This window comes from Ornithorhynchus anatinus, chromosome 2 (genome assembly GCF_004115215.2).
Source record: "Ornithorhynchus anatinus isolate Pmale09 chromosome 2, mOrnAna1.pri.v4, whole genome shotgun sequence".
Taxonomy (NCBI): domain Eukaryota; kingdom Metazoa; phylum Chordata; class Mammalia; order Monotremata; family Ornithorhynchidae; genus Ornithorhynchus; species Ornithorhynchus anatinus.
The window spans coordinates 140,982,570-141,004,271 of NC_041729.1; the positions used below are offsets into that span (position 1 = coordinate 140,982,570).

A 21,702-nucleotide genomic window follows, 5' to 3' on the forward strand; every position below is an offset into this window, starting at 1 on the left:
CAATGCTGTGGTTGCTGAGAGGGAGGAAGAGACCTGAGAACAGGGAAACCTGGGGAAACTGAGGCAGAGAAACCTGGCTACAGATACAGAGAAAGCTCCAGTGCGTATGAGGGCCCATCTGGGCTTGGCCCAGCCCTTGCCGGCACCTCAGTCCTTCAGATGGCGACAGAGAAGGAGAGTAGAGGGAGTGATGGGACTGGGAGGTGAGCGATGGAGTTGGAGGTGTGGGGAGACACTATGGAGTAAGTGTAGACAAATGGTTAGAGTGCTGGGAGTGAAAGAGTAACTGGCTTTGCCCAGAGACTAATCCCGCCCCAGTCTAACATCTGGCCCAAGGCGTTCTGGAGGGAGTGGGGATGGGGGGAGGGAGGAGCGGAAAATCCTGGAGAGGGGCGGGAACTTGTAAGGTCCCTTGGCTCGGGGAGGGGGAGAGGGAAAGGGGGAGAGTGGAGAAGGGAGAGGGAGATTAGGAGGAGGAGAGGGGAGGGCAGTGAGAGGAGTAGGGGAAGGGCGGGGAGAAAGGGACTAGTGTGAAGAAGGGGAAAGGGAGAAGAGGGATGAAGCTATGAGAAGTAAAAAGGTCGGCTTTGCTCCCTCCTCTGAAAACAACACAGTTCCCTCAAGTGGAGAGCCTCCACTGCAAGCGGGAGGTTTCAGTTCTGGGCCAGGGGCTTTGGCCTCAGGCGGGGGACTTCAACTTTAGGTAGGGAGCCACCACGCAGGCAGGGGGTTTCAGTTTTAGGTGGGAGGCCTCTGCCTCAGACAGGGGACTTCAGCTTTGGGTGGGGGGGCCTATGCGTTGGGTGGGGACAACAGCCAGACCGCCGTACCTACCCTTGTCCCAATCCTGTCCTGGCCCTGGCCCCTAGCCTCTTCCTCCACTGACCAGAGTGCATTGGAACCTGGCCATGAGCGCCCAAGTGGCCCAAAAGGGAGTCAGTCAGGATGGGACCAATGGGATTGACGGGAATTGTGGTCCCAGCAGCCGGCCAAGATAGAGAACTTGCACCTGCCAGCAGGAGCTCTTGGTTATGACCGCCATGGGGTCCCCCAGCCTGAAACTCAAGGGAAAGAGGAGCGAGGGGAAACCAGAGTGGGGGCTTCTGGGACAGAGGATGAGGTGGGAGTGTGCAGGTCCCAGTTCAGAACAAGGACTGAAAGATGTTATCAGTTCTTCCCCACTCCCACAACCCAAGACTACCTGTCCCGCTCCCCTTCTCACTATCCCAAAGGCCCATAACTCCAGAAACACATGGAAGATGGGAGGGGAGGAAAGTGGAGGAAAAAAGGGGGCAAGAGGAGTGGAAAAGGAGGTAAGTAGAAAGGAGGGGTGGGATGAGGAAAGAAGGGGGGACAGAGAGGGAAGGGCGGGGGGAGGGAGAAGAAGACCTCCTACCTCTATCAGCTCTTCCGTCCACACCTTCCGGTCCATCTTAAGGCTGCGGACTTTGGAGATGCTGGGGCCCAGCCCCCGGTGCTCCCCTGGGACAGACGGACAGATGATAATAATAATAATAAAAGTACAGATGGGTGAGAGGCTCTAGGAGGGAGGGACCAGTGATAAGGTAGTGGGGGGCTGGGCTGGGTCTATTTTTCCATGGGGTTTGGGGTAAGGTGGGCCTCTTAGATGGAGCCTGCCAGGCTGTCCATTGCCCAGTCCTACTCACCCTGGGATGGGGCAGAAGACCACGATGGAGACAAGGAGAACAGGGATGATGGAGGAGGAGGAGGAGGCATTGGGAATGGGGGCAGGGGATGGGAATGGAAGGAATGGAGGATATGGAGTGAGTCTGCCTGCCTGACTCCCTCCACAGGGAAGGGATTGGCTGCTCACAGCTCCTGGGGCTCCCGGTGAGTCCCAGGACTCCCCACCCCAGCCCAAGCAGACCCTGCACCCCGCTCACCGGCACAGCGCTTGCAGATGGCCACACAGAGGTTGATGGACGCCCAGTCAGGCTGAGTGGCCCCACAGTCAGCACAGTACCGATTGGCAGGTGACGCCCAGACCTGCTCGGCCACCTCAGAGGTGGACAAGGCCTCAGCTATAGCCGTCCTCATGGCCTCCAGCCACTCATCCTTCTCTGCCTCCGACTCTGCCGAGAAGCTGGATGGATGGTGGGGAGGTGGGGGGTGAGTGGAGGCTGGGGGATGGGGTGAGGGGAAAGTGGGGCAGGGCAGTGGCAGGGGAAACAGTCTGTGTGTTGGGGGGGAAGCGCGGGGGGGTTGTGAGGGGCAGGTCCCATCCCCCAAGCAGCCCACCCAAGCCCGGACCTGAAGATGCGGTATGGGGTCGTGAGGTCAAAACCACGGCGCTCGCCATCCTTCACATTGCCGACATTCATCTCAATGGCTGTGATGCCGATGCCCTGGTGGTAGTCCTGAGAGTTGGGTGGGTGAGAGGGCAGAGGGTCAGTCCAAGGCAGGGGAGCACCAGCCGTTCGACCCCTCCCTTACCCATCCCAGTACTCCAAGATCTCCTCATGGCACCCCCAGGACCTTTCCCAACTCCCAGATCCGGATACCCCAAAACCTCCCAGTATCACCAGACCTCCTTCAGGAACCACCAGTCCTCCTCCTGGCCCCTCCAAGCCCCCTTCAGGCAATGGCAGGCTCCCCTTTCCGCATCCCCAGACACACCTCGAGATTCTTGTAGAGCAGCACCTTGTCCGCCAACACCACAACGTACAGCTTGGGCTTGACCCCGCGCAGCTCCAGGCTACCCGCCTTGTCGGGGTTCCCAGGGGCTCGGACCCCCAGGTGGCACAGAGACATTCGGCTCCGTGCCCGCTGCTCGTCAACCACCTGCTGTAACGCCTGCATCCACTCCTTCCGTTCGGCTGGGGGTGATGCAAAGGTGGGCAGAATCACTCCCTGTCCCCTCCCGCCAGGGCATTATGCCCCATCCCCACCCCACCTCCCCCAGTCTGAGATAGGCTGCTCCCTGGGGGGAGTAGGGCCAGGTGGTACCTGGCCTGAGGAGGCCACAGTGACCTGGTCATGACAGGGGTCAAGCCTCAGAAGGCCCTTGTCTTCCCCTTGCTCCCCTCCTACATCCTGCCAAGAGGCATCTGATTATCCTGCAACTACCCCAGTGCTGAGCACAGAGCTTGGTACCTAGAAAGTGCCAAACAAATGCCAACAAGTGTCCATAGCAAGCCAGGGCAGGGGAGGGGATGGAGAGAGATATGGAAAGCCTTTGGGGGACCAGGCGGGGACAGCACAATCCCCTTCTGTTGCCCTTACGGTGGGATCCCCCAAATATACCCCCATTATCCTCACCGTCGCTCTCAGCCCGGAAGGCGAATGTCCGGTTGTGTGTGATGACTTCGAACTTCTGGTCCCCAGTGGTGGCCACGCGAGAGATGGAGGACACGGGGATGAACCGTTTCGAGTAAGCATCCTAGGACCAGAGGGGACAGGGTTACTGTGCCCGGTGACAACCCGGCGACAAAAAATGGCCCGGGGGGTGGTGCCAGAGAGAGGGGAGGAGAGAAGGGAGAGCATGAACCCCAGGTCCTCCTGCCTCCCTTCACTCCTGCTCTATCACCCCCTCATAGAAGGACAATGCAGAGAAAATGATCACAAAACTTCTCGTACTCCATCCTCCACCTCACGACCCTACCTGCCTCAAACAGATGGAGGTCCTTGCTCAACAAGTGCTACCCCATCCATGGTCTCACTGCCCATGGCCACAATGCCCATTGGTTTTGTTTGTTTTTTAAAAGGCATTTGTTAAGCTCTTAGTATGTGTCAAACACTGCTCTAAGCTCTGGGATAGGTACAGGCTAATTAGGTTAGATACAATTTCCACACACACTGGTTTCCAAACCAAAGCCGGGAGTTCACGAAAAGCTCCGTCAACCAAACAGAACAGACCACCAGTTGGGTATACTCTGTGGTGGCCGGCTCTCCCTCCTCACTCGAGATGGACTGATCGAACCTTGGCCCGAGGAACACAGAAGGCCCCCCCCATCCCCTTGACAGGTTATTTGAATTGAGTCCCGCTGGGTAGTGGGGACCAGACAGATGGCTCGGGCAGATACCAGGACATTTAGGGAACTTCCTTTCGAATGCCAACTGGATCATGTCCTCAACCAAATCATGACCTGCATCCTACCCCTAGCAGGCTGCCTACAGGCCCCTCACCTCTCACAAGAATGATCACGAACTCCTCGGGCTCCAGCAGGTTGGCCGTGAACTCCTACACTCAGTGGACTGACCGTGCCCTCCCCCGGCCCCCAGAAGGTCAGACAGTGACCCCAGGACTCACCTTGTCACTGTCAAAGTAGCGGAGGTAATCCGAGTCCAGCTTCACCCAGCGCTTCTGGTAGATGTATGTCCTGGCTCCCACAGCCGGGGGAATGGGTTAGCTCGGGAAGGGTCCTCATATCCCCCCATCGCCCTTTCACCTCAGGCCCAGGGAACTGGCAGTCTGGCTCTGAGATTGGAAGACTAGACACCTGGCTCCCATCTCCCTGTCAGGCTGACAGGAAGACAGGGAACCCTATGCCGCGATTGCTGGGAAAAAGATAGACACCAGCTGCCTGCAATTGTTGGGTGACCTGGAGACAGGGGAATGGATCAGCTGACCCTCCCATCTCCCTTTACCCGACTTGCCACACCAAGGATTCTGGGAGGAATCTCTGACTAGGAACTCTTTGCCTAGGACAGATGGGGCAGTCAGGAAGAGGGCCAGGAGCCCAATGGATACTCACCCCTGGGGGGGGTTCTTATCCAGCCAGCCGGCCTTGATGATGGGTGTTGGGGGGGCGGGGGTCCCGGCCATGCCCTCTGGGCAGTGGGGCGGGGGTCCCCCAGGGGCAGGGGCAGAGCTCGGCTGTGGTGGGCTCAGGGTAGGGACATTCACATTGTCACTGTGGGGAGAAAGGCAGAAAATGGCATTCAAACTCTTCTCCCATTATATATAAATAATTTGTGTCTGTCAGGGTCCCTATTAGAGTGTAAGCTCCTTGAGGGCTGGGAATGGTACTCTCCCAGGTTCTCAGTACAGTGCTCTGCACACAGTGGGCACTGAATAGATAGCACTGACTGGCTGAGAAGGGCAGTGAGAGCTCCCCACGCTCCACCCGGCCACCTCTCCCTCTCCCAGGACAGACCCCCTCCAGTGTCAGCAGGGCCCACCCCTCTCCTCTCCCCCATCCCAGATCCGGGGGTGGGACTGGGGACTGTTCCGAAGCAGTGGGTGTCCATTTGGAAGGGCCTGGGATGGGGCTGAGGGGGGCGGGGGGGGGCGCTTGGCCGTACTTGGCCACGTCCTCATAGGCGTGGTCGTCTTCACCAGACAACTCGCCGTCTTCACTCAGCAGACTGAAAAAGCGCACAGTCCGGGGACCCCCTCCTCCTTGCGGCTCCTCCCCCTGCTGGACACAGACATGGACATGGACATCGTCCCATCAGTCTCTCCCTCTCCCATCTCTCTCCCAGCCTGTGGCTGGGAAGCTATAGTCTCCTCTTGAGACCTAACTGCATAAAATGCACATTCACACTCAGACATAGAGGAAATAAAGACAGAGACATGAAGACATAAAAACACAGAGAGAGAGACATGGAGCAAAAGAGAGAAATGTGCTTACACCCTGCACACTGCCGCCGTCCCCCCGTCTTGCCTCCCCTCTCTTTTGGGTAGTACTGAGTTGCTGGGGCTCCGGGGAGGGATGGGGAGTGGGTGCTTATTTCTCCCAAGTTGGACAGACCAGCCCCCATCCCCACTAGCCGGAAAGACAGACCAGCTCCTGTATCCACCAGCCGGACAGACAGACCAACCCCCGTCCCCACAAACTGGACAGACAGACCAGTCCTCGTCCTCACAGGCTGGACAGACCAGCCCCCGTCTCCACAGACCGGACAGACAGACCGGGCCCCATCCCCACAGGCCAGACAGACAGACAAGCTCTGGTCCCCACTGGTCAGCCAGACAGAGCAGCTCCCGTCCCCGCCAGTGGGACAGACAGACAGACCAGCTTCCGCCAGAGCCCCGGGAGAGACCAGTGTCCCAACCAACCTGGTCAGTCATCGCGCTTGCCGGGGCTGCTGCCCCACTCTGCTCCTGCTCCAGCAGGTCATCGTAGTCGGAGTCGTCTGCGGCGGGGAGGGAGAGTGGGGAGGGATAGAGGGAGGGAGAAGGGAGAGAGATGTCAGGGCCGAGGCCCGGGAGACCCAAAGCGCCAGACCCGGCATGTAATTGTACAAAGACCAGAATCTGGCCGGGCTGTGGGGCATAGGTCAGGCTTGGGGCCAGGCTCGGGTCTGGCGGGGATTTTAAGACTGGGCCTACCTGTCCCAGGCCACGCCTCTCCCTCTTTCAAAATAAAAGCTCTGGGGACAGGAAGTGCTATTTATAACCCGGGCTTAGACCGCAGCACACAGGCCAGACTGACAGTCATAGGAGCCGTAATGTCGGGTGGTCTGGGAGGAAGGGGCTGGCGCAGGCACCCCCCCACACACCCCAAGAGGTAAGGAGGGTAGTCGGGGGTCTCCAACACGAGCAGAGGCTGCGATGTGTCCCAGTGGGGCTACAGCTCAGTTCCAAAATGCCATGGAGGCTTGGGACTGAGTCTAATTCTCACTTGGGTGCTTTTCCCAGCACTCGGTACAGTGATCTGCACCCGGTAGGTGTGTAGTACATAGCATTACTACTACTACCGCCACTATCACTAGAGATAATTCTACCACTACCACCGGCCCCACTCCCGCTCGAGACTGACCAGCTGCCTGGACAAGGCCCACTTCCACCGCCACTCACCAAACTCGGGGGTCAGAAGCAAGACCTTCGGAAGGGGCTGCGGGGCTCCCACCGGTGGGGGCGGGGGCGGGGGCTTCCCCCAGGGGCCACTGAGTTCTGGTGTCTGTGGCCCAACCTCCGTGGGGAAGCTGCAAGAGATAAGGACATTCTGAAAGCTGCCTGGACCCTCCCAGTCCAGTTGTCCATCCCTCCCAAGCCCCCCACCAGACCTTTCTTATCTCCCAGCTATGAATGTGTCTGTCTCCTACACTAGACTGCAATCACCTTAAGGGAATTAGTATGATTGTTATTATTATTATTATGGTATTTGTTAAGCGCTTACTGTGGGCTAGGCACTGTATTAAGCGCTGGGGTGGATACAAGCGAAACAAGTTGGACACAGTCCCTGTCCCACATGGGGCTCACAGTCTCAATCCCCATTTTACAGAGGAGGTAACTGAGGCACAGAGAAATGAAGTGACTTGCCTAAGGTCACACAGCAGACAAGGGGCAGGGGCAGGATTAGAACCCACAACCTACTGACTCCCAGGCCCATGCTCTTCACTAAACTAAGCCATGCTGCTTCTCACTAAGCCATGCTGCTTCCCATAATAATTATGGTACTTGTTAAGCGCTTACTATGTGACAAGCACTGTTCTAAGTGCTGGGGTAGATACAAGCTAACGAGGTTGGACAGAATCCCTGTCCCCCATGGGGCTCACACTCTTAATCCCCATTTTACAGATGAGGTTACTGATGCCCAGAGACTTATCTAAGGTCACACAGCAGGACATGTGGCAGAGCAGGAATTAGAACCCAGGTCCTTCTGACTCACAAATCCGGACTCTAGCCACTAAGCCACAGTGAGCCAAGGGGAGCCGAACTTCTCCCTTCCCAAATGCTTAGAATGTTTTCTGTCCCCAGGAGGGTTTTAATCTTGGCTTTGCCACATGTCTGCTGTGAGACCTTGGGCACGTCAGTTAACTTCTCTATGCCTCAGTAAAATGGGAATTAAGACTTTGAGCAGTGTCCAACCTTAGTACAGTGCCTGGCACCTCACTTCTCTGTGCCTCAGTTACCTCACCGGTAAAATGGGATTTACACTGTGAGCCCCATGGGGGACAGGGACTGCGTCCAACCTGATTAGCTCATATCTATCCCAGTGGTAAGTACGGTGTCTAGCTCATAGTAAGCACTTAACTACCACTAAAAAAATACCATTTTTTTTAAAAAAGGGAAACAGTATAACCTAGTGTAAAGAGTACAGGCCTGGAAGTCAGAGGACCTGGGTTCTAATCTCAGCTCTGCCACTTGTCTGCTGTGTGACCTCAGGTCACACATAGTAAGCACTTAGTAAATCCATACATTCATTCATTCAATCACATTTATTGAGCGCTTACTGTGTGCAGAGCACTGTACTAAGCACTTAGACTGATGTGTTTAGCACTTAATACATGCCTTAACTTCTCTGTGCCTCAGTCACCTCATTTGTAAAATGAAGATTAAGACGGTGAGCCCCATGTGGGATACGGACTGTGTCCAACCTGATCAACTTGTATCTATCCTAGAGCTTAGTACAATGTACTACGTGCTTAACAAATACTATAAAAAAGAGGCACTTATATCTGTTGCTGAACTGTACTTTCCAAGCACTTAGTACAGTGCTCTGCACACAATAAGCGCTCAATAAATACGACTGAATGAATATACTACTGCCAAAGAGAAAGATCGAATCTAGGGGTCATCTCATCTATCCTGAGTCCCTCCTTATATCCTTTCTAACTGGAAGTTCTTCAAGGTGAATCTCCTAAAATTTCTCTCTGACCTCCCTTCCTCCTCTCTCGCCCCGCTCCGGTCTATTCTTCACTCCGCTGCCCGGCTCATCTTCCTGCAGAAACGATCTGGGCATGTCACTCCCCTTCTTAAACAACTCCAGTGGTTGCCTATCGACCTCCGCTCCAAACAAAAACTCCTCACTCTAGGCTTCGAGGCTCTACATCACCTTGCCCCTTCCTACCTCTCCTCCCTTCTCTCTTTCTACCGCCCACCCCGCACGCTCCGCTCCTCTGCCGCCCACCTCCTCGCCGTCCCTCGGTCTTGCCTAGCCCGCCGTCGACCCCCGGGTCACGTCCTCCCGCGGTCCTGGAACGCCCTTCCTCCTCACCTCCGCCAAACTGATTCTCTTTCCCTCTGCAAAACCTTACTTAAAAATCACCTCCTCCAAGAGGCCTTCCCAGACTGAGCTCCTCTTCCCCCTCTACTCCCTCTGCCATCCCCCCTTTACCTCTCCGCAGCTAAAGCCTCATTTTCCCCTTTTCCCTCTGCTCCTCCACCTCTCCCTTCCCATCCCCACAGCACCGTACTCGTCCGCTCAACTGTATATATTTTCGTTACCCTATTTATTTTGTTAATGAATTGTACATCGCCTTGATTCTATTTAGTTGCCATTGTTTTTACGAGATGTTCTTCCCCTTGACGCTGTTTAGTGCCATTGTTCTTGTCTGTCCGTCTCCCCCGATTAGACCGTAAGCCCGTCAAACGGCAGGGACTGTCTCTATCTGTTGCCGACTTGTTCATCCCAAGCGCTTAGTACAGTGCTCTGCACATAGTAAGCACTCAATAAATACTATTGAATGAATGAATGAATAAAATATCTCATGCAAACCCCTGGCAGCCTCCCTCTTAGCTCCTCTGGGAGGAAGGCCCATTCAAAAAGGGCTCCTTGAAGACCTCACCTCCCAGGACAGGGGCAGATTTACGTGGACAACCCTTGTGCCAGCTAAGGAACTGGTTTTAGGGGAAGGGGTGGGGAGACTGAGGCCAGGTGCAGGCAATGCTGAACTCAAGACCTAGTGGAAAGAGCATGGGCCTTGGAGTCAGAAGACCTGGGTTCTAGAGAAGCAGCGTGGCTCAGTGGAAAGAGCACAGGCTTGGGAGTCAGAGGTCATGGGTTTGAATCCCAGCTCTGCCACTTGTCAGCTGTGTGACTGTGGGGGCAAGTCACTTAACTTCTCAGTGCCTCAGTTACCTCATCTGTAAAATGGGAATTAACTGTGAGCCTCACGTGGGACAACCTGATTATCCTGTATCATTCAATAGTATTTATTGAGCACTTACTATGTGCAGAGCACTGTACTAAGCGCTTGGAATGAACAAGTCGGCAACAGATAGAGACGGTCCCTGCCGTTTGACGGGCTTACGGTCTAATCGGGGGAGACGGACAGACGAGAACGATGGCAATAAACAGAGTCGAGGGGAAGAACGTCTCGTAAAAACAATGGCAACTAAATAGAATCGAGGCGATGTACATTTCATTAACAAAATAAATAGGGTAATGAAAATATATACAGTTGAGCGGACGAGTACAGTGCTGAGGAGATGGGAAGGGAGAGGGGGAGGAGCAGAGGGAAATGGGAGGAAAAGAGGGTTAAGCTGCGGAGAGGTGAAGGGGGGGGTGGTAGAGGGAGTAGAGGGAGAAGAGGAGCTCAGTCTGGGAAAGCCTCTTGGAGGAGGTGAGTTTTAAGGAGGGTTTTGAAGAGGGGAAGAGAATCAGATTGGCGGAGGTGAGGAGGGAGGGCATTCCGGGACCGCGGGAGGACGTGGCCCGGGGGTTGACGGCGGGCTAGGCGAGACCGAGGGACGGCGAGGAGGGGGGCGGCGGAGGAGCGGAGCGTGCGGGGTGGGCGGTAGAAAGAGAGAAGGGAGGAGAGGTGGGAAGGGGCAAGGTGATGGAGAGCCTCGAAGCCTAGAGTGAGGAGTTTTTGTTTGGAGCGGAGGTCGATAGGCAACCACTGGAGTTGTTTAAGAAGGGGAGTGACAGGCCCAGATCGTTTCTGCCGGAAGATGAGCCGGGCAGCGGAGTGAAGAATAGACCGGAGCGGGGCGAGAGAGGAGGAAGGGAGGTCAGAGAGAAGGCTGACACAGTAGTCTAGCCGGGATATAACGAGAGCCCGTAGCAGTAAGGTAGCCGTCTGGGTGGAGAGGAAAGGGCGGATCTTGGCGATATTGTAAAGGTGAAACCGGCAGGTCTCGGTAACGGATAGGATGCGTGGGGTGAACGAGAGAGACGAGTCAAGGATCACACCGAGATCGCGGGCCCGAGAGACGGGAAGGATGGTCATGCCATCCACGGTGATAGAGAAGTCTGGGAGAGGACCGGGTTCGGGAGGGAAGATGAGGAGCTCAGTCTCGCTCGTGTTGAGTTTTAGGTGGCGGGCCGACATCCAGGTGGAGACGTCCCGGAGGCGGGAGGAGATGCGAGCCTGAAGGGAGGGGGAGAGGACGGGGCGAAGATGTAGATCTGCGTGTCATCTGCGTAGAGATGGTAGTCAAAGCCGTGAGAGCGGATGAGTTCACCGAGGGAGTGAGTGTAAATGGAGAACGGAAGAGGGCCGAGAACTGACCCTTGAGGAACTCCAACAGTTAAAGGATGGGAGGGGGAGGAGGCGCCAGCGAAGGAGACCGAGAATGACCGGCCAGAGAGGTAAGAGGAGAACTGGGAGAGGACAGAGTCCGTGAAGCCAAGGTGAGATAAGGTATGGAGGAGGAGGGGATGGTCGACAGTGTCAAAGGCAGCAGAGAGGTCAAGGAGGATTAGAATGGAGTAGGAGCCATTGGATTTGGCAGGAAGGAGGTCACGGGTGACCTTAGAGAGAGCAGTCTCGGTAGAGTGGAGGGGACGGAAGCCAGATCGGAGGGGGTCCATGAGAGAATGGGAGTTAAGGAATTCTAAGCATCGATTGTAGACGACCCGTTCTAGGATTTTGGAAGGAAGGGTAGTAGGGAGATAAGGCGATAACTGGAGGGGGAAGTGGGGTCAAGAGCGGGTTTTTTTAGGATGGGGGAGACGTGGGCATGTTTGAAGGCAGAGGGGAAGGAGTCATTGGAGATTGAGTGGTTAAAAATAGAATGTATCCAGCGCTTAGAACAGCGCTCTGCACATAGTAAGTGCTTAACAAATACCAACATTATTGTTATTATTAATTCCAGTTCTACTACTGGCCTAATAATAATAATTATGGTGTTTGTTAAGCGCTTACTATGTGCAGACCACTGTTCTAAGCATTGGGGTAGATACAGGGTAAACAGATTGTCCCACATGGGGCTCACATTTTTTAATCCCTATTTTCACAGATGAGGTAACTGGGGCCCAGAGACGTTAAGTGACTTGCCCAAGGTCACCTAGCAGACAAGTGGCGAAGTCAGGATTAGAACCCACGACCACTGACTCCCAAGCCCGTGCTCATTCCACTAAGCTAGGCTGGTGTGTGACCTTGGGCAAATCACTTAACTTCTCTGGGCCTCAATTCCCATATTTGCAAAATGGGGATTCAACATCTGTTCTCCCTCCACCTTAGACTATGAATCATATGTGGGACCTGATTACCTTTTACCTTACCCCCAGAGCATAGTACAATACTTGGTACGTAGTAAATGTTTAACAAACACCACTATTATCATTTACTATTAACTCTTGGGTTTCTGGAAGAGTCTCTCTGGCTATTCTTGGTCCTGAAGGGTCAGTTTTGGTCCCCTTCTGTTCTCCATCTATACTCACTCCCTCGGTGAACTCATTCGCTCTACCATCACTATGCAGATGACACCCAAATCTACATCTCCTCCCCTGTTTTCTCTCCCTCCAGGCTCGCATCTCCTCCTGCCTTCAGGACATCTCCACCTGGATGTCTGCCTGCCACCTAAAATTCAACATGTCCAAGACTGAGCTCCTTATCTTCCCTCCCAAACCCTGTCCTCTCCCTGACTTTCCCATCACTGTGGATGGCACTACCATCCTTTCCGTCGCAGAAGCCCACAAACTTGGTGTCATCCTTCACTTCTTTCTTCATTCACCCCACATATCCAATCCATAACCAAAACCTGCCGGTCTCTCTTTCACAACATCGTCAAGATCCGCCCTCTCCTCTCCATCCAAACTGCTACCTTGTTAGTACAATCACTCATCATATCCTAGATGGATTACTGCATCAGCACCTTTCTGATCTCCCAACCTCCTGTCTCTTCCCACTTCACTTTGCTGCCCAGACTATCTTTCTACAGAAACGCTCTGGGCATGTCACTCCCCTCCTCAAAAACCTCCAGTGGTTGCCTATCAACCTTCGGATGAAGCAAAAACTCCTCACTCTTGGCTTCAAAACTCTCCATCACTTTGCCCCCTCCTACCTCACCTCCCTTCTCTCTTTCTCCATCTCAGCCCACACACTCCGCTCCTCTGGTGCTCACCTCCTTAATAATAATAATAATAATGGTATTTGTTAACTGCTTACTACTGTGCCTGTCTCGCCATCGACCTCTGGGTCATGTCCTATCTCTGGTCTGGAATGTCCTCCCTTCTCACAACTGCCAAACTAACTCTCTTCCCCACTTCTGAAAGCTCATCTCCTCCAGGAAGCCTTCCCAGACTGAGCCCCCTTTTCCTCTGCTCCTTCTCCCCTCTCCATCACCCGACTCCCTCCCTCTGCTCTACCCCCCGCCCCGGCACTTGTGTATATATGTACATATTTATTATTCCATTTATTTTAATAGTGCATATATATCTCTAATTCTATTTATTTATATTGACGCTACTGATGCCTGGCTACTTGTTTTGTTTTGTTGTCTGTCTCCCCCCTTCTAGACTGCGAGCCCTCTGTTGGGGAGGGACTGTCTCTATATGTTGATGAATTGTACTTTCCAAGCACTTAGTACACTGCTCTGTACACAGTAAGCACTCAATAAATGTGATTGAATGCATGAATTAATGAATGATGGCTACACCTCTATCTCTCCAAACCCTGAATGGCTCCAGGAAGTCCAGAGAAGGGGGTTCACTACCAGTCACTGGGTAACTAATTTATTGTGGTATTTGTGGGCAGGGAAAATGTCTGCCAACTCAGCTGTATTGTACTCTCCTGAGCACTTAGTACAGTGCTCTGCACATACTAAGCACTCAATAAATCCATATATTGATATATTTAGCACTTAATACGTGCCGAGCTCTGTGACAAGTGCTGGTGAAGATGCAGGATAATCAGATGAGCATTTCTGGTCCCACATGGGGCTCATGGTCTGGAGGTGGGAGGGAGAACAGGTTTCAAATCTCCATGGTACAGAGGAGGAAATGGAAGTAAAGAGCAGCTAAGTGGCAGGATCCCATTACTGCATCTCCTTTGGCAGCTCCCTCTCCCCCAAATCCCTGCCCTGTCTAAGGAAGACTCCCCACCTCTTCTATACTGAGAAATTGAATAGAATTCATCTTTGATCAGTCCTCTAGACTGTAAGCTTGTCCTCTAGGCTATAAACTCATTATGGGCAGGGAATGTGTCTACCAACTCCATTATATTGTTATAATAATAATGGTATTTGTTAATTGCTTACCAAGTACTGTACCGAGGTAGAAACGAGATAATCAGGTTGGACAGAGTCCCTGTCCCCCATAGGCCTCAGTCTCAATCCTCATTTTACAGATGAGGGAACTGAGGCACAGATAAGTTAAGTCACCTGCCCAAGGACACATAGTAGACAAGTAGCAGAGGAAGGATTAGAACTCAGGTCCTTCTGACTCCCAGGCCCGTGCTCTATCCACTGGGCCATGGTGCTTCTCACAGTACTTTCCCAAGCACTTAGAACAGTGCTCTGTACACAGTAAATGCTCAGTAAACATAATTGACTGTTTCAATCCTAAAGCCCTGAGCCATTAGATGACTACCTGATCATCAGCCTCTAAATGACACCCCAAGGCCACCCCAGCCAGCCAGAACAATCTCCGGCAGCAGGGGTTGAGTGGACTCAATCAGTCCACTCAACCAGTCAGTGGTATTTAATTGAGCCCTTACTGTGTGCAGAACACTGTACTAAGCATTTGGGAAAGTACAATTCAACAGAGTTAGTGGGTAAACACAATCCCTTCCCAAATGGAACTTACAGTCTGCAGGAGGAGACAGGCATTAAAATAAATTACGGACAGAGGAAATAGTAGAGTAGAAGGATATTTACACATTTACATGTGCTGTGGGCTGGGGTGGGTATCAAAGTGCTTAAGGGGCACACAGATAACTGCACAGTTGACACAGAGGGGAGGATGGATAGACAAAATGAGGGCTTAGTCAGGGAAGACCTCTTGGAGGAGATGTGATTTTACATGGATTTTGTAGGTGGGGAGAGTGGTGGACTGTCAAACACGAAAAGAGAGGGAGCTCCAGGCCAAGCAATGAGTCAACGGTGTGATAGGCGAGATCTAAGTTACAGTGGTTAGGCTGGCATAAGGATAGCAGAGTGTGTGGACTGGTTTCGAGTAGATCAGTGAGATAAGGTAGGAGGGACAGAGTCGTCCCTGCCCTTAAAGCCTATGACAAGGAGTTTCTGCTTGATGTAGAGGTGGATGGGCAAACACTGGAGATTTTGAGGAGTGGGGAGAGCTGGATTGAATGATTTTTCAGAAAAATGATCCATGCAGCAGAATGAAGTAATGGTCTGGAGAGGGGAGAAACAGGAGGCAGGGAGGTCAGCGAGGAGGATGATGTAGTAGTCAAGGTGGGAAATAAGAGCTTGGATCAGCAGAGCAGCTGTTTGGATGGAGAATAAAGGGCAGATTCTAGAGATGATGTGAAGGTAGAACCGACAGGATTTGGTGACTGACAGAATGCCCTCCTGTGCTCTCCTTAAGATTGGCCTTCCAACACCTGCAAAGTTTTCCTCTCCATCCTCTGCATTCTTTCTTGTGGACCACTGGGGACCATTTCTCCATGGATTTTGCCAAACCCCTCTGGAACTTGCTATGTTTGCTCTCCAGCTCTCGTTGGTAGTGAATTCTTTGGCCTGATTCGCTGGCTAGGTAAGGGGAAGAAGTGTTTTGTTTTGAACCTGCCTCTCAAACTGCAGTGGGGGCCCCTCTCTCCCCTCCTCCACCACGGTGTTCCACGTTTTCCCATCAGCAGTCTTGTATGAATCCCTGTCCCACATTCCTGTGTCATTCCATAGTGGAATTCTAAGCCTTTCGGTCTGCCCTCGAACAGGAGCTCCTCCAACTTCCTGATCATCCCTGTTGCCATCCTCGTCCCTATTCTAGCTTTGTCCTGTCCTTTCTGAAAGAGGGATACCAGAATCACAAGCAGAGGCCCAGGGACCGGCAGACCTGGCCTCCTGCAGAAGCAGAGAGGGAGACCAGAACTGCAAGCAAAGGTCCAAAGATTGGCAGACCTGGCCTCCTGCAGAGGCAGAAAAGGAGAACAGAACCATGAACAGAGGCCCAGGAACCAGCAGATCCGGGCTCCAGCAAGGGCAGAGAGAGAGACCAGAACTGCAAGCAGAGATCCAGGGACCAGCAGACACAGCCTCCTGAAAGGGCAGAATTCCACCTTTAGCTTTGATTTCTCCTGCTCCCTGCTGCATGATCTCCAGGCTGCTGCCCCCACTAGAGGATGGGTGCCCCCTGATTCCAAGGGACAAGGGGAAGGATTTCCCTGCCACATCAGCCAGGGGCCCTCTGTCTACCTTCCCAAGCTCCCTTCAACTTAAAAGGGACAGACCTCCCCCACGCTGGGGAGCCATACTCTCACCCTTCCCACTAAGCAGCATTGCTTAGTGGATAAAGCACAGGCCTGGGAGTCAGAAGGACCTGGATTCTAATACCGGCTCCACCACGCCTGCTGTGTGACCTTGGGCAAATCACTTCACTTCTCTGGGCCTCAGTTATCTCATCTGGAAAATGAAGATTAAGAGTGGAAGCCTCATGTGGGGCAGGGACTGGAACCACCTGATTAATTTGTATCTACTCCAGTGCTTAGTACAGGGCTTCGCACATAGTAAGAGCTTAACAAGTATCATTATTATTATTATTATTCCTTGCGACCCTGATCACAGGTGCAATCATTCAATTTACTGAGCACTTCCTGTGGGCAAAACACTGTACTAAGCACTCGGGAGAGTCGAGAAGCAGCCTAGCTTAATCAAAAGAGCATGGGCCTGATAGAGGACCTGGATTACAATCCTTGCTCTGCCACTAGTCTGCTGTTTGACACCTTGGATAAGTCACTTCACTTTGTGCCTCAGTTCCCTCACCTCTAAAATGGGGATTAAGATTGTGAGCCCCATGTGGGACCTGGTCTGTGTCCAACATGATTATCTTGTATCTACCCCTTCGATTAGTACTTTGCCTGGCACATACTAAGTGCTTCACAAATACCATTTTTAAAAAATCATTCATTCAATCATATTTATTGAGCACTTAATGTGTGCAAATCACTGTATTAAGCACTTGGGAGAGCACAATATAACAAGAGGCACATTCCCTGTCTACATTGAGCTCACAACCAATTGATTACTGAGCACTCAGTGTATGAAGAGCACTGTACTAAACGTTTGAAAAGTACAATAGAACTGAGTAGGGAGATGCGATCCCTCCCAGCAAGGAACTTACAGTTCATAGTGCATACAGTAGATAGATGTAATCCCTGCCTACAAGGAATTTACAGTCTAGAGTATAATAGGTAGACATGATCCCTACTCAACAAGGATAATACATATTGGAGAGAGGAGCTTACAGAAACCAGAGGGTCAAACACTCTCCCAACCCCACCTCTCAGAGGTCATTTCATTTTTCCCCAACCTTTGAGCGTGACTATCTGCTCATTCCCAGCCATACCCATACCTGTATCCAGCCCCCAACTGGATATGAATGGGCCCCAGGAGAAGTAGTATTCACAATCTCTCTGTCACCATCTCCTTCCTCAAATCACAAGTGATTCCTGCTAACCTAAATTTCTCTTGCTGTTGCATAGTCTCTACTCCATCCTAACGTGCCTCAACTTTTCCACTACCTTTGACACTGTGTATCAGTGTCGCCTTCTCTTGGAAACATTATCTAACACTGGCTTCACTGTCCTCTCCTGGTTCCCCTCCTATCTCTCTGGCAGCTGCTCTTCAGTCTCCTTCTCTGCCTTCCACACTCTATGGGGGTTCCTTCAGGCTCAGTTCTGGGTGCCCCTCCATTCTCCTTCTGCACCCACTCCACTCCTTTCACTCCCACAGCTTCAACTACCACCTCCACATGAATGATTTCCAAATTCACCACTCAGTTCTGTCCTCTCTCCTTTTCTACAGTGACATATTTCCTTTTGCCTTCGGGATACCTCTGCTTGACTGTCCCATCATTCATTCATTCATTCAATAGTATTTATTGAGCGCTTACTATGTGCAGAGCACTGTACTAAGCGCTTGGAATGTACAAATCGGTAACTGATAGAGACACCTCAAACTTAACAAAATAGAACGTTGCATCTTCCCACCCAAATCCTGCCCTCCCCTGATTTTCCTACAGAACACCACCATCCTCCCTGTCTCAAAAGCCTGCAACTTTGACCATTAGTCTTAATTCATATCTTTCATTCAATCAGTGGTATTTATTGAATGCTTACTCTGTGCAGGGCACTGTACTAAGCATTTGGGAAAGTACAACACAACTGAGTTTGTAGACATATTCCCTGCCCACAAGGAGTTTGCAAACCACATAATCAATCGGTCACCAAATCCTGTTAATTCTGCCTTCACGACATCTCTAGAATCCTCCCTTTCCTCTCCATCCAAACAACTACCACGCTGATCCAAGCACTTATCATTTACTGCCTTGACTATTGCACCTTCGCTGACCTCCTTGCCTCCTGTCTCTCAGCTCTCCAGTCTATATTTCACTCTGCTGTCCGGATCATTTTTTTAAAAAGCCATTCAGTCCACATCACCCCTCTCTTCAAAAACCTGTCAATCAATCATTCATTCATTTAATCATATTTATTGAGTGCTTACTGAGTGCAGAGCACTGTATTACGTGTTTGCAAAGTACCATTCGGCAACAAATAGAGACAATCCCTACCCAACAACGGGATCACAGTCTAGAAGTGGGGAGACACAACAAAAGAAAACAAGTAGACATGCATCAATAGCATCAATATAAATAAGTAGAATTATATATACACTTCATTAATAAAATAGAATAATAAATATGTACAAATATACACAAGTGCTGTGGGGGAGGGTAGAGGAGAGGGAGTCGGGGCAATAGGGAAGGGAAGAGGAGCAGAGGAAAAGGGGGACTCAATCTGGGAAGGTCTCCTGGAGGAAGTGAGCTTTCAGTAGGGTTTTGAAGTGGGGGGGGGGAGTGTGCTAGTTTGGAGGGTGTGAGGAGGGAGAGCATCCCAGGCCAGAGGTAGGACGTGGGCCAGAGGTTGACAACAGGACAGGATAGAATGAGGCACAGTGAGGAGGCTAGCAGCAGAGAAGCTGAGTGTGCGGGGTGGGCTGGAGAAGGAGAGAAGGGAGGTGAGGTAGGCGGGGCAAGGTGACGGAGAGCTATGAAGCCAAGAGTGAGGAGTTTTTGTTTCGTTCGAAGGTTGATAGGCAACCACTGAAGATTTTTGAGGAGAGGGGTGACATGCCCAGAGCATTTCTGTAGAAAGATAATCTGGGCAGCAGAGTGAAGTATAGACTTCAGTGGGGAGAGATAGGAGGTTGGGAGATCAGTTCTGCATCAGCCAGAAACTCCTTACGATGGGAAGCTTTAAGGCACTTAGTCAGCTCTCCCCTTCCTACTTTACCTCCCTGATTTCCTACTACAACCCAACCTGCCCCTTCCACTGCTCTAATGCAAACCTATTCGCTGTACCTCAATCTCGGTTATCTCGCCATTGAATCCTTGTCCTCGTCTCCCTTGGGCTTGGGATTCCCTCCCTCTTCATATGTGACAGACTTCTACTCTCCCTACCTTCAAAACCCTCCCAAAATCACAACTCCTCCAAGAGGCCTTCCCTGACTAAACCCTTGGTTTTCCTACTTGCCCTCCTCTCTGTGTTGCCTGCTTACTTGTATCTCCACCCCTTAAGCACTTGATATTTACCCTGAGAACAGGAACCATTTCTACTTGCCACTTGTATATTTTCTCCTAGAACTTAGTACAGTGCTCTACATGTACTAAGCACTCAATAAATATCATTGATTGATGGATAGCTAGATGAGCATTTTATCCCTCATTTGCTCCCCTTGTATAGTTGCAAACCCTAATGACTGGTCCCTTAGCCTCCTCTTCTGACCTTAGATTAATCCTGGTTTGACCTGACTTCCCTCTGAGGGGGACGGACCCCCAGCTATTCTATTTGCCCATATTCGTATATCTCCCCTGATGGGGAAACAAGATCCCAGGGAGCAGCTAATATATCACTTTTATCTCTTTTACTTTTCCAAGTGCTGAGTACAGTGTATTGCACTAATGGGCACCCAACAAATACCATTTCTACTACTATCTGAGGTCTGTTGTCTCCCTAAAGACTTATGGACCTACAATCTTGGGAAAGTGAGGAGAAGAGGGGAAGGAGAGAGAGTAAGGGGAGGGGAACAGAACTGTAAAATGAGAGAGGAGAAAGGGGAGGGAAGGGGAGCATGGTCTAGTGGAGAAAGCCCAAATCTGGGTTCTAATTCCATCTCTGCCACTTGTATATTGTGTAATAATGTTGGTATTTGTTAAGTGCTTACTATGTGCAGAGCACTGTTCTAAGCACTGGGGGAGATACAGGGTCATCAGGTTGCCCCACGTGAGGCTCACAGTTAATCCCCATTTTACAGATGAGGTAACTGAGGCGCAGAGAAGTTAAGTGACTTGCCCACAGTCACAAAGCTGACAAGTGGCAGAGCTGGGAGTCAAACCCATGACCTCTGACTCCGAAGGCCAGGCTCTTTCCACTGAACCACGCTGCTTCCCACGCTGTTGTGTGACCTTGGGCAAGCCACTTAAGTTTTCATTAGCAGTAGTAGTCATGATATTTAATATGGGTATATTGTGTGCACAGTGCTGTATTAGGTACTGGGAGAAAATAGAAATTAGAAATCAAAATTTAGTAGAAATTAAACACAGTCCCTCACTCTCTCGGGGCTCACAATATAAAAATTCTCTGTGCACAATTCTTTCAGTGCCTGCAGTTTCCTCATCTAGCCCGTTATTGGGAAGGGACTGTATTTGTTGCTGAATTGTACTTTTCAAGCACTTAGTACACTGCTCTGCACTCGGTAAGCGCTCCACAAATACGACTGAATGAATAAAATGGGGACTCAATATCTGTTCTCCCTGCTCAGACTGTGAGCCCCCCTTGGGACGGGGACTTTGTCCATTCTGCTTATCTTATGTCTACCGTAATGCTAGTGCAGTGCTTAGCACACAGTAAGCACTTAACAAATACCACAATTACGTGGGGGAAGGATGGGGGGTAGTGAGGGAGTGAGAAAGGGAGGGAAAAGGAAGGGAAAGGTGGGGGGACCAAGGAGGAGAAATTGGAAGGTGGACAGGAAGGGGGTGGGGGAGGCAGAAGGAAGAGGGTGGTCCCTGAGCTCCATTCCTGGCACCCACTGAAACCCTGCCACCTAAATTCTTTCCCCGGACCCCTCAGCCCCTCCACTACTGGTAGCCGGGCAGCTGCATGGACCTCTCCACCAGCTTTCCTTAAAGGGTAGGACCTGCACCAAAGAAAGACCCCCCTGGCTTCCTCTCCCCACCCCCCCTTCGGCCTCTCCGGCCTTGCAGGCCCCCCTTCCAGGGGGCCTGACCCCTGCGGATTCCCGTGCCCCCAAACTCCCCCTCCCAGCTGCCCCCAAGGTCAACCCGGGGAAAACTTTGAGTTAATGTCTAATGTTCGGAGTCCCGGGCCCGGGTGGGGAGGAGAGGGTCACTCCCCTCCACCCCCGCAGGCCCCGCGCCCCCCGGCCCTCCCCTACCTGGGCAGGGGTGAGCAGCCCCTGCCCTTCTGCGGCTGGCTGGCTCCCTGGCTCGGCCGGTCCTTCCGCGCCCCCCAGGCTGGGGTGGGAGGGCAACCGGGGCGGGAGGTGGGGCTACAGGCCAGGGGGCGGAGAGGGAAGGTGGTGGTGCAGCTGGGGGGGAGGGGGCCCAACTCCGGGCGAGGGGGTGGGCAAGGCCGAGAGGGGGTGTG

General features: G+C 52.1%; 1 protein-coding gene across 8 annotated transcripts in view; it reads right to left on the bottom strand.

Moving 5' to 3' along the window:
* The window catches only part of ARAP1 (ArfGAP with RhoGAP domain, ankyrin repeat and PH domain 1), a 90,149-nt gene that overhangs the window by 24,410 nt on the left and 44,037 nt on the right, over nucleotides 1–21,702 (bottom strand). For 6 of the 8 annotated variants that reach the window (XM_029057470.2, XM_029057472.2, XM_029057473.1 and 3 more), the window contains exons 4-13: nucleotides 6,764–6,891; nucleotides 6,023–6,099; nucleotides 5,266–5,381; nucleotides 4,716–4,874; nucleotides 4,271–4,340; nucleotides 3,280–3,400; nucleotides 2,638–2,837; nucleotides 2,272–2,378; nucleotides 1,905–2,104; nucleotides 1,397–1,482 (exon numbers count right to left, since the gene is read on the bottom strand). In XM_029057470.2, coding sequence (XP_028913303.1) covers nucleotides 1,397–1,482; nucleotides 1,905–2,104; nucleotides 2,272–2,378; nucleotides 2,638–2,837; nucleotides 3,280–3,400; nucleotides 4,271–4,340; nucleotides 4,716–4,874; nucleotides 5,266–5,381; nucleotides 6,023–6,099; nucleotides 6,764–6,891 — 1,264 coding nt within the window. Of the gene's footprint in view, nucleotides 1–1,396; nucleotides 1,483–1,904; nucleotides 2,105–2,271; nucleotides 2,379–2,637; nucleotides 2,838–3,279; nucleotides 3,401–4,270; nucleotides 4,341–4,715; nucleotides 4,875–5,265; nucleotides 5,382–6,022; nucleotides 6,100–6,763; nucleotides 6,892–21,490; nucleotides 21,566–21,702 lie in introns of those variants that run through there. The other 2 variants (XM_029057476.1, XM_029057474.1) reach the window with 2 other exon arrangements.